This window comes from Carcharhinus amblyrhynchos, chromosome 19, assembly GCF_965287045.1.
Source record: "Carcharhinus amblyrhynchos chromosome 19, sCarAmb.v2.hapA, whole genome shotgun sequence".
In the NCBI taxonomy this organism is placed as follows: domain Eukaryota; kingdom Metazoa; phylum Chordata; class Chondrichthyes; order Carcharhiniformes; family Carcharhinidae; genus Carcharhinus; species Carcharhinus amblyrhynchos.
In genome coordinates this window covers 12,608,320-12,620,639 of record NC_137342.1, presented here as the reverse complement: position 1 = coordinate 12,620,639, position 12,320 = coordinate 12,608,320, and the positions used below count along the sequence as shown (strand labels likewise).

The window sequence follows — 12,320 nt, the reverse complement described above, 5'->3', positions numbered from 1 at the left end:
GCCTTTGCCAATATCAGAGAAAATGTCACCTGGTAAGTTCAGTTTCCTCTGGTAATTTTAAAGCCACTTTCAGAATTGTTCCATGGTGCCTACGCAGCAGACAATTGTAGCTATAAAAGGAATGTGCCAGTGAGATGACGGCAGGTATTTGTAAATCACTGGACCACTACAAGAGAAAATCACGCTCTACAGTGTCAGGGCAAAGCAATGTGAATCATGTGGTGCTATTTTAACCAACCACTCATGGAAAGTCAAGAATAAAAGCAGCAACAATAAATGCACAACGTGCCTTTAATGCTCACTAGATTACAATTCTTCATTAGTCTAAACAACAGGGTGCAAGGTAAGATCCACTTGTGTGAGAGGAACTTGATGCAGCTTGCAAAATGAAACAACTTTTAAACCCTGTATAATGGCTACTTTTATTTTTAACTTACATGGTAGTCAACATAAAAATGGAATAGAATAGAAGATAGTTGCAATTTGTTTATATGTATTTAAAGTACTCTGCTATTAACAGTGCGTCTATTTCGATACTTGTATTGTTAATTTAAATTGGTTCAGAAGGTAGAATTGAATGAATGTTGTTATGGATAAGTAGCTTGGAAACATAATAAATAATCATTTTCTCATTTTGTGGCATAGGTGTTAACTTTACCGGTTTGGGAGGGGAGTTAATAGTTGGATCTAAATATAATGCTAACATAAAGTGAAAATGAATTGCTTCCTTTTCCATAAGTGTGTTTTAGGTTAGGGCTCTGAGGATGGTAGTGACCTTATACACTGTCTTTGTCCCAGAAGGAGAGTAAATAGCATGGAACACATAGCAGGAACATTACACTTCAAGCTAACCAAACATAGGCCAGAATTCTGCAATGTTGTACACCCCACCACCGCTGCTAGTGAGAATTTGGCCCTCAGCCAAAACTCCATTCACTGCAGTGGGACAGGTGAATCCCAGCTGTGGGTGAGGTTGGAGAATTCCAACCATAATATACGCATAAAAGCAAATAATGAACTCTTCCTGACCCCTGGAGGCTGAAATTATTATGTAAATTAACAAGATTTACAGCCCCAAAGTGAGGGATTTTCCTATTGGAGCTATGTTTGCCAATAATAAATATCTGAATGTCACCGAATATAACTGGGAGGAGAAGGGTATGGCAGAAACAACAGTGTCCCTGGCAGCAATGATGCAGGCGAGAGTGTTACAATGAGAGGTTTTGCTCATATTCATGATGAGTTTCCGCTACCATTCTTTGTACTTGCCTGAGATCAGCCTCAAGCAGGGTGGCTGTTCTGGGGAATGGGGACTTATTTTCAATTGGGATGTACACGCTGTTTTGACCACTGCCAAGTAAGGCTTCAATCTGCCAATAAGAACTTAAGTAACTGTGATCTTAAAATATTTTGTACGCTGCTTGTGACTACCTTGCTCCTCCCAGGTTGTGGTTATTTTCACCACCCCAATCATGGATAGTCTGATGCCCTCCAGATCCCTTACAAACCTTGCCAGGGGGCATTTCTGTGAGCTTGGGGCAATGGCCTCAACCCCGACCTCTCAGTGAGTTTTGACTCCCATTCACCTGTATTGAGGTCATTCTAGTTGGGAGTCTGTGTTGGAGTGTGTAAATAAGGTCCAGAAGTTAACATTGGGCAGCACGTTAGTACAGTGCTTAGCACCGCTACTTCACAGCTCCAGGAACCTTCCTGGCTTGGATCACTGTCTGTGTGGAGTTTGCACATTCTCCTAGTGTCTGTGAGGGTTTCCTTGAATGCTCCGGTTTCTTCCCACAGTTCAAAGATGTGCAGGTTAGGTTGATTGGTTATGCTAAAATTGCCCCTTAGTGTCCTGAGATGCGGAGGTTAGAAGTGTTAGCGGGTAAATGTGTAGGGACATGGGGTTAGGGCCTGGGTGGGATTGTGGTCAGTGCAGACTCAATGGGCCAAATGGCCTCTTTCTGCACTGTAGTATTTCTATGATTCTATGATTTCCCACACTCTGGAGGGGGGGAGGCACACTCTGGAGGGGGGGTGGGGGGCCATAGCCCATTTAGGATTTCCCACCCCTAATACTCATCCTGAATTAGAATCGGGGTTAAGTTTAAGTATTAGTGCCACGAGTAGGCTTACATTAACGCTGCAATGAAGATATAGTGAAAACCCCCGTCACCACACTCCGGCGCCTGTTCAAATACACTGACAGAGAATTTAAATGGCCAATGCACTTAACCAGCACGTATTTCAGACTGTGAGAGGAAACTGGGGCACTCGATGAAACCCACGCAGACATGGAGAGAACACACAGATTCTGCACAGACAATGACTCAGCCAGGAATCGAGCCCAGGCCCCTGGCACTGTGAGGTAACAGTGCTAACCACTGTGCCACCATGTCACCCCTTTAATTAAAGTATGCAGACCATCGAGCCTCTTCGATCATCAGAAGTCTAATACAATCTAGACTACTGGAACTGCATCCGCCCTGTTCAAAAAGTAAAGCAACATAGCCAATAAATAAAACTGAGCAATGTGATAACCTGCATTTGATACAGAATGACCTGTAAAACCTAATCATGTCCTCAAGACATTTCAAAGCATTTCATAGCCAATTGTTTTAGAAGCGCAGTCACTACTGTTACATTGGCCTATCATAGCAGTCAATTGAACAAAACATGTTGCCATAGGCACCCTTCTGGCCTGAGGTAGAATCCAGAATACTGGGGGAACTCACAGTTTGTTCTTTAAGTTGTGCAGCTCCGCACACTCCCCCCGCCAAACAAGCAGACAGGCCTTCACTTTAACCTTTCACCTGAATTGTAGATTAAATGCGTGGAGTTGGACTTGATTCCTCAACCAGCTGACTCTGCCCTGAGAATCCATCAAGCTGACAAATTATGGTCATGAGCAAGTGTTAATGAACTCTTCATAAATTTAACAATGAAACCATCCGACACACTTCACATTCAATCGAAAAGAACACAAATACAGAGATTTACAGTTCTATACAATAAAGCACAACAAATGTACGTAAGGATGACATGGTGGTACAGTGGTTAACATTGCCGCCTCACAGCTCTAGAGACCTGAGTTCAATTCCCAGCTTGGGTCACTGCCTGTGTGGAGTTTGCACATTCTCCCCATGTCTGCATGGGTTTCCTCCGGGTGCTCTGGTTTCCTCCCACACTTCAAAGGTGTGCGGGTTAGGTGGATCAGCTATGCTAAATTGCCCCTTAGTGTCCTGGGATGCGTAGGCTAGAGGGATTAGCAGGGTAAGTATGTGGGGTCATGTGGATGTGGCCTAAAGTGGGATTCTTGTCGGTGCGGACTTAATGGGCTGAATGGCCTCCTTCTTCACTGTATGGTTTCTATAAAGTTTATTTATTAGTGTGATAAGTAGGCTAAATAACATTGCATGATAGAATGTGAATGCAGTACACTGGATGAGGATCTCTCTTGCATGTTGGAAAAATAATAAAAATGTGTTATTTGAAATAATTTTCACAAAGTGCTGTTTTGTTATTATGCAGGTCAAAATGTCAGAAGGAACGTAAGTACTTGTGCTTTCTATTTGTGCTTTCTAATTTCTATAAGCAGATTACAGTTTTGAAATGCAGTCATTTCGGAAATAGTATTAACGTTCATTTCTCTGGTTTCTTTTTCCCTCTGTGCAGCAATGTACAGGTTAGTTTTGGTTTTCTTCTTTTCTGTGAACATTGCTTTAACCATTGAGATAAGCACATGGTAAATTCAAAAAAGCCACATGTCTATAATCTACCGATAGACTTTGCAGATAATTGCATTCATAGTTACATGTACGAAACAATTCTTAATGTATTCCTTCACTTTTTTGTGCTTGTCAAGAATGTTAAACTCTGGATAGGGTGGACGTGAAGATGTTTCCATTGGTAGAAGAGACTAGGACCCAAGGGCACAGCCTCAGAGTAAGGGGACGACCCTTTAGAACCAAGACAAGGAAGAATCTCTTCAGCCAGAGGGTGGTGAATCAATGGAATTCATTGCCACAGAAGGCTGTGGAGTCCAGGTCACTGACTGTGTTTAAGACATATGTAGGTTCTTGATTGATAAGGGGATCAAAGATTACAGGGAAAAGGCAGAAGAATAGGGTTGAGAAACTTATCAGCCATGATTGAATGGTGGAGCAGACTTGATGGGCCAAATAGCCTAATTCTGCTCCTATATCTTATGTTCTTATGAGAATGGAATATGACCATTTGAAATGCTGGGGGGAGATTTGTTTCTGCCAGTGCAGTGTGAGGGGAAGTCCATCCATCTAAGAATGAGACTGCAAACCTTACCCCAAAATGCAGAAGTGGGGCTATTAACAGAGTTGAAGCAGCCCCAGGTATCGACATGAGTAATTCAGTGGTGACCCATTTATGAGGCATATGAGACCATGTGTACCACTAAAGGCTCCCAAGGCCCTGCCAGGCTTTAAAAAAACTCAAATGTCAAAGGGAACCATTTATAAGCCTCTTTGTTGTCTTTCGCCTGCAGTAGGTTGGCGACCACACAAAAAGACCAAAGCAGAATTCACACCAGCTCACCAATGGCAAAGGTTCTGCCACAACATTATAAAGACCAATTGGGAGGAACTCTTGGAGTAGGCAAAGGGCTGCCCTAACCTACCACTTGGTGTAAGGGGATAGTAAGATGGAGGAACCACGCTCTCCCTCCCTAATGGGAAATGACCATTAGTGAAAATAACAGGGCAGAATCTGAGTGAAACCAAGCTCCCTCTCTAAGTTTTGGGCACTGGTGGGTGATTTGTTCTTTCATACCCTTGGACCTCACTGAAAGTTTAGGCCGTGGGCGCTTTTCCCCTTCTTTCACTCAATGTCAGCACCATTTACTGCTAGATCAGGTGCAGGAAGAGATGGGTACATTGTGTGAAGTTCTATTCTAATCGAGAGCATGTATCCATGTTAACAAAATGTCTGGCATGATCAAAGTGACAGGGGGAGTTCATGGCCTCCTACCATGCTTCCTGGTGGCGGGAGATAGTGCACTGTTCACAAGTTCCCATTGACGTCACTCCACACCACTGTGAAACCCAGGGGAGGGGGTGTACTACCAGCAGGAGCAGAGAATCCCGCCTGTTGACAAAACAATTAACAAGAGTATAAAAACAGACTTGCGATTTTATGCCTGTCAGAATGTCAGTATTGTCATCAAAATGAAGAATAAATATGTACCATACATCTGGAACCAATGTAGTATGCCATACAATCTTTTATAAATAAGAACATAAGAACTAGGAGCAGGAGTAGGCTATCTAGCCCCTTGAGCCTGCTCCGCCATTTAATAAGATCATGGCTAATCAAATGAGGTAGTCGGTAAAACAATGGCAATGGACTAAATAGTTCCGCAGTATGTTGCAATTCAGATGGGGGAATCAAACCAAACGACTGAAACATTTACCAACAAGATTTCATTTTCTATAACTTTTACTTTAATACAAATCAGAACCAACGCAACTTAATCTAAATTAACAGGCAAATAATAGATTAATTAAAAAGCTAAATTTCACTTTAAATAGTTGATACAACAAAGATTATGCCTTACACACCCACAAACAATCAATTTCAGCATGTATGGTAATATGAAGGTACACAGTTCCACATTGTACTCTCTTTATTTACACAGGTCAGCAGTCCTATCTGACAACAATTTTCATTCCTGAGCTTCATAGGTACAATTATCATCAGCAAGGCACATTTCTATTTGCTCTCTCTTCCTTGGGTGATGACAGTCCTGCTAGTATAGCTTTCTAGAATCGCTTTTCAACTAATAGCACCTCGGTTCATGGTTTGACCACTTTAATTACATACCTCGCTCTTTAGCGTCTCGAGCAATTCGCACATCTTTCCAAGTTTTAGATCTTTTTAACCCACTCACACAGTGCCTCCAGGATCTCCCACATCTGTGTGCTGATCACCTTCTGCCTCCAGCTCTCTTATGTGTCTGCTAGCCACACAGTTTTTGTGTGCTGACTTCCTTACTGCTGGCATTGTTTCCAGGTCATGGGTCACCAGGCCACAGGAACCAGAATTTCTTATTAATTAAGAACATTACAATTGAACCCTTTAAATTTGATGCAAATTCAAAGTCCTTTCCCGAGTAAAAAAATGACATATTACACAGATATTTTAAAGAAATGACATTTTGTTTTTCCTGTACGGTTTCTGGGTCAAAGGTCATCACAAGTTGTACCTGAGAATAACATTATATAAACATTAGAAGTGTGAGAAGGTAAGTGTGTGAAGATCTAGGGTGAGTGAGATAAGTGGGTAAGAGGACAGGGTGTTATTTGGGATGAATGGCAAGATGAAAGCTGGGTAGAGTAGTAGGTAGATAGGGTAGCAGGTGGGTAGAGTTGTTGGCTTGGATCCCAATTCCCAATTCTCCCGAAAGTCCGATTACCCCGACCAGCCCTCATTAGCTTCTGACTTGAAAACCTCTTCCGGTCCAATCCAACAACTCTACCCACCTGCCACCCTAACCACCTACTACTCTTCCCAGCTTTCATCCCGCCCACTTATCATCTTGCCATCCGTCCCAGATATCACTCTCTCCTCTTACCCACTTAGCTCACTCACCCTAGGTCTTCACACACTTACCTTCTCTCCAAAGCTTTACAAAGAAGTCTTCGGACATTTAAACTCTTCCCAGAATACGACAGCTAGTGCCATGTGAAGGAATGTGGCTTCTACATGGGCTCCCTTCATGGATGTCTCAAAGGGTTTGCTGCACTGAGAGAATTTGAATGAATCTTCTATCGGAAGATTGATCAGTAAAATTGGAGGGAGATAAATGGGTAACTTTTGTCTGATCAGGATAGAATTAGGAACTCCAAGGGGCAACACAGTGGCACAGTGGTTAGCACTGCTGCCTCACAGTGCCAGGGACCTGGGTTCGATACCCAGCTTGGGTCACAATCTGTGTGGAGTTTGCACATTCTCCCTGTGTCTGCGTAGGTTTCCTCCCACAGTCCAAAGATGCGCAGGTTAGGTGGATTGGCCATGCTAAATTGCCCTTTCATCAGAGGGACTAGCTAAGGTAAAGGTATGGGGTTACGGGGATAGAGCCCGTGTGGGTTTGTGGTTGTTGTAGGCTTAATGGGTTGAATGGCCTCCTTCTGCACTGTAGGATTCTATTCTATGAATCTTGACTAGAAAATTTGGGCCAAGGTCATCTTTCTTGATCTAATGAACAGCTAGATTATCAGCGCTTGACAAGTAATTGTTCAGACTTCACACATTGAATAAAATGCTTTGAGTGGGTAACTAATTATATAGAAGAGAGCTATCTAGTGTTCAAATATTCAAAGGCATTTTATTAAGTTCTCACCATGACACTTAAAAGGAATGTGGAAAGAAAAATAGTTATTGCAATGCAGAAAATGCATCAATCTGCACTTAGCAAATCTCACAAACAGCAATGAAATAAATACCCAATAATCTATTTTAGATGTTGGTTGAGGTGCACATGATGGCCAGGGCATTGTAGAAAAGTCCACGGTGCCAAATTATGTTGCTGGATTGAAAACAGACTTCAAAATAGAAAGTGGTGATAATTCGGAAAAGCTCTGCCTGGAGAGCGAGGACTCATAGAACCAAAAATGTTTTGCTTTGGAAACTCTGTTCATTTTAGACACACAATGTGGAGAGTGGCAATGATATAATAAAATCAGCTCACAATGACAAACTAGACCTAAATATTTGCCTATTTACTGTTAAAAAGCAGAAAATTTAGCCCTGCTAGACAACTAACTGTTATCAGAAAAATTGAAAACATTCAAAAATATCCTCTTTGATTTGATAGGATTTGATTTATTGCACATGTATTGGAATACAGTGAAAAGTACTGTTATTTGCACGCTATACAGACAAAACATACCACCATTGAGTAAATAGGGGAGAAGGAAAGGAGAGGGTGCAGAATGTAGTGTCACTGTCACAGCTAGGGTGTAGAGCAAGATCAACTTAACATAAGGTAGGGCCACTCAAAAGTCTGATGGCAGCAGGGAGAAAATTGCCCTTGAATCAATTAGAACGTGACCTTAGACTTTTATATTTTTTTCATGTTTGAAGATGGACGACAGTGTGTCCGGGGTAAGTGGGGTCCTTCATATTGCTGGTTGCTTTTCCGAGGAAGCGGATAATGTAGACGGAGACAATGGGTGGGAGGCTGGTTTGCATGGTGGACTGGGCTTTGTTCATGACCCTTTGTAATTACTTGCGGTCTTGGTCAGAGCACCGAACAATCAGATGTGCTAAGGAACACCAGGCAGGTTTTAATCTTTCTTTTAAAATTTGTGGATAAATGAAAAATAATGATCATTTAGACAGAAATCATTTAATACTGAGGAATATTTTTCCTTTGGATTGTGAATGTGACTGAAACCATTGTCATCACAGCAAATTTTCACTCCGGTCAGTACCCCCAGAGGAATATATCAATTGGCTTCAGACAGAAGAAGTGAAAAGGAAAAAGAACTGAGGTGTGCTCATTGACAGTAAATGAAACTATCCAGCCAATGTGAAACTAATATTTTAAAAAAGACCCCGAACATAGGAGCATGGAAGCATAAGTATTTGGGCTGGATTTTCTGGCCCAAGGCCGGAAAATCCCACCCAAGGTCAACGGGCCTTTGCATGGTCTGTGCCCCACCTGCTACAATTCCCACGGCAAAATTCCACCCTTTATGTCTACGTCAAAACAAACTGTAATAAGTCCTTGGAGACAGAAGTCCCTTCACCAAAATCCCTTTATTTACCAGTCTGACAACAGCATCCAGAGTGCTTTCAGTTAGCAGTCTACGCTAGATGTCCCAGAGGAAGTGACACACCTGGTTAAGTACAAGGCAAGAGGTTCCTTGACTGACCCATTAATTTGACCCTTAATCAGGGGGTTCATATTCTTACAGGCCCACTTCAGTTGCCTGATTAAAGTCATTACACAAGCGTTCTAAGTTTGCATCAATCATTGCAGAGATCACGAGTCCACAATTGGAATATTGTTTGCAGGTCCTGATTTTTCCAATGAACATTGACAGATTGGATGCTTCAATGAACAGAATAATTGAACAGTGACAAATGCCGTAATTGGGTTGAGAGGTCGGGGTGGGCTGTGAACAGAGCATCGATTGGGGCTGGGGGCAGGGGTCTTCACAGAGAAACTGGAGAGATAGGATCACCTAGTTCAAAGGAAGGTCATGGCTTCTTTGTCATCCCCCTAAGAGAACTTCCCTCCAAATCCCACTCCACGAGCCATGAGAAAACTTGCAGGATTAATTTGAAACTAGCATTCTAGACCTGGCCTGACCCAGGTACCAGCAGTTGTAGCTAATGGGGGAGTCACTCTGCCCCTCCCCCAATGCCTTACAATTTGAATGACATTATTCAGGCCCAAACTAAATATTTAAATCAGGATCCCATTTCTTTCCTGCAGTTTTCCTACTTGTCAGCTAAAAAGAGTGGGTTAATATGTGGCAGCAATGAAACAGGATCAATGGGGATTGTTGGCGCCCATTTTTATCCTGTCCTTCCACCAAGTATCTAACAATTGAGGGCTATGAAAGCCAGAGCCCATAAAAGAGACCACTATTGACTAAAATGGGATTAGTTGGCTGATATTAAGGAGTCCCACCTCAAGTTTTAGAATTGTTGTCCTGGTAACCTCCTTTGGAGTTAATGGCCTGGTACGTTGCCTGTGAAATAAATGGGATTAATTGCCAAATGAGCTCTATTTTCACATGTTCTAAACTCAAGTCTCACTCAGGAAGCAGTGTGCATTTAGAATTTCCAAGAGCAACCATCTTGTTGGCTACTCTGATCATCAATTTACTCCCAGTGCATATTGGCATAACTTGCATTATACAGCACTGTTCAGAACCATAGGACTTCTTGGTGTACCTTACAGCCAAGTATATAGTTTTCCAAAATAATGTCACCGTTGTAATGTAAGGAAAACCCAAGGGTCAGTTTCCCGTACAGCAAGATCCTGCAAAAATGTAATTGGCCAGATAATCTGTTTTAGTGATGTTGATTGAGGGGTAAATATTGGCCAGAAAACCAGAGCAAACTCTCTTGCTCTTCTCTAAAGAGTGGTATGAATTTTTTTACATCAAGTTGAGAGGACAAATGAGGCTACTAAAGTTTTGCATCCATTCCAAAAACAAAAGGCACATCTGACAGTGCAGCACTCTTTCAGTACAGTACTGCTGCACCAATCTAGCTTATAGGCCCAAGTATAATGGAACTTGAAACCAGAACCTTTCTGATCCAAAGCAACACTGTTCTCATTGAGCCACAGATGACACCAGGGGTAGAGCTCCACCCGGTTTTCACACTCTACTAAGGACCTTTTGCTGTGGTTTTGTATGACTAGGAGTTGAATTGCTGTCTTGCAGTTAAGGGTGGCAGGGAGAGGAAATGTTGTACTGTAAATGTGGTGCAGACTGAAGGGGCAAAATGTCACCCAATCCTACTGAATATTCAGGAAGAAATGTTCTGCCACAATAGGGCACCAAATAATGCATGTCAGGAAATGTCACGTGCTCAGTTATTTTCCTGTCAAGAGTATGGAAAATTATTGCAAGGTGCAATGTACCCAGAAGGCAAGGTTCCATGCTGAAGACCCACATACAGAATAAATCCACATTATTTTGATTTAGTGTCTTTGAACATACGTGTCAACTGCCTATTCAAACTACTAATAGCTTTTCCTTCTGTAAAGCGATATCTTTTCTTGTGCACTCTGTTTTAAAACACAGTTGTTCTGTGGCCCTGCAATTTATACTGGTGGTTAGGGACTTGGCAGCTTTTCCATCAGATTTACTTTTGATTTATTTATTTATACTATCTTGTTTCTGTCCAATTAAATAACGATATGTTCTTGTTTATCATGAAAGCCAAGAAAATGCAAAGTCACGATTGCACGGAAGATCCAACTTAAGGTAAGAAGTTGACACAGTTACTGCGATCCCGTGATAAATTCATTTTTAAGCCATTCTATTCAGCGCAAAAACAGATAGCCCACCTAAAAGAATACTTCTCACTCTCAATTGAATTCTTGACAAGACAGACATTGCATCAGTCAGTTGGTATTTAAACTGCAGTAACACTCGATATTGTCTATAAAAATTCCAGAAGCTCTTAGTTCCGGTGTTACAACATGAGGTAACTCCAATGTTGGTGTACATGAATTATCACTGCATTATTTAATCTCGCTGAAATGCAGTCACTTTACAGGCAATGGATGAAAGCCAGGTTAGATTATTGCTCCATTAATAGATGAAAGTCACAGTTACAGAGCTTAGAAAGTCTGTTTACACACAGTGGACCCATCTGCATGAATATCCTATTGTACTCTCGGTGCTTAACAACCTATGTCCAAACATGATGCAGAAGACTAAATCACACCAACAGCTTCAAAGAGGTTGACAATTCATGTAGCTGTGAAATTGAGATCAATAGCATTGATTGTCAGGGCGTTCGCTATGTGTGCTATTTAGAGACCAAAATGACAAGCACGCACACTTTTGGGGTGAGAGCGATGACTTGTGCGGTGAACGATTGCAAGATTGCAACACGCTAATCTTGACATCAGTTTACAAAGCTGACTCAATGTCACACTGCCATTTTTGAACTCAATTCTGAAGTCAACACCCTCTCTTGACCTCACACAGCTGAACATGCATTTAACAGCAGGATGGATTCACCCTAACAGTGCTATTTAAAGGGACGACTGTCAGATTACTTGTTATTTTGGATTGCCTCAGTTCCACAGGTGTTGGTGCTTTGCACAATTGTTCAAAGATGCAACTGTCCACAGGGGATGGTGCAAAAAGTGGGAAAAGACTGTTTGCTGACTTCAAGTATTCTGCAAAGATCAGTTTCTCTCAAAAATGGATGCATGCATTTCCCATTGCATACTAAAAGAATAATAGAGGTCATACAGGGCAGGACAAATTATTGGAAGAGGGAGGAGACAAGGGAGACATTAGCTCACAGCAGGAGACATATTTGCCCAGAAAGCACTCCTCCAATTGGGACTTCAGTATAGAACAGTGTGTCAGATGTCTTCACTTCATTGAACACTGCCACTTGCTGCTGCAACTTCAGAACAAGAACAAGGACTGCACAGTCAGTAGCTATGCAGATGACAGTGGCCATGAACTTTTACGTGCAGGCTCCTTTGTAACCATAAAAACATAGAATCCCAATGCAGAAAGGGGCCATTCGGCCCATCAAGCCTACTCCCGTCATCAAAAGCTCCCCCCTCACCCTACTAACCT

The 12,320-nt window shown here is 42.0% G+C and overlaps 1 protein-coding gene across 1 annotated transcript in view; it reads left to right on the top strand.

Annotated features, from left to right (window-relative positions):
* The first annotated feature begins 208 nt into the window (after nt 1-208).
* LOC145355311 (troponin I, slow skeletal muscle-like) overlaps nt 209-12,320 on the top strand; it is a 32,802-nt gene continuing 20,690 nt past the window's right edge. The window contains exons 1-3 of the mRNA XM_080207261.1: nt 209-343; nt 3,529-3,548; nt 10,935-10,979. Of these exons, the coding sequence (XP_080063387.1) occupies nt 277-343; nt 3,529-3,548; nt 10,935-10,979 (132 nt within the window). The 5' untranslated portion in view covers nt 209-276. The remainder of the gene's footprint in view (nt 344-3,528; nt 3,549-10,934; nt 10,980-12,320) is intronic.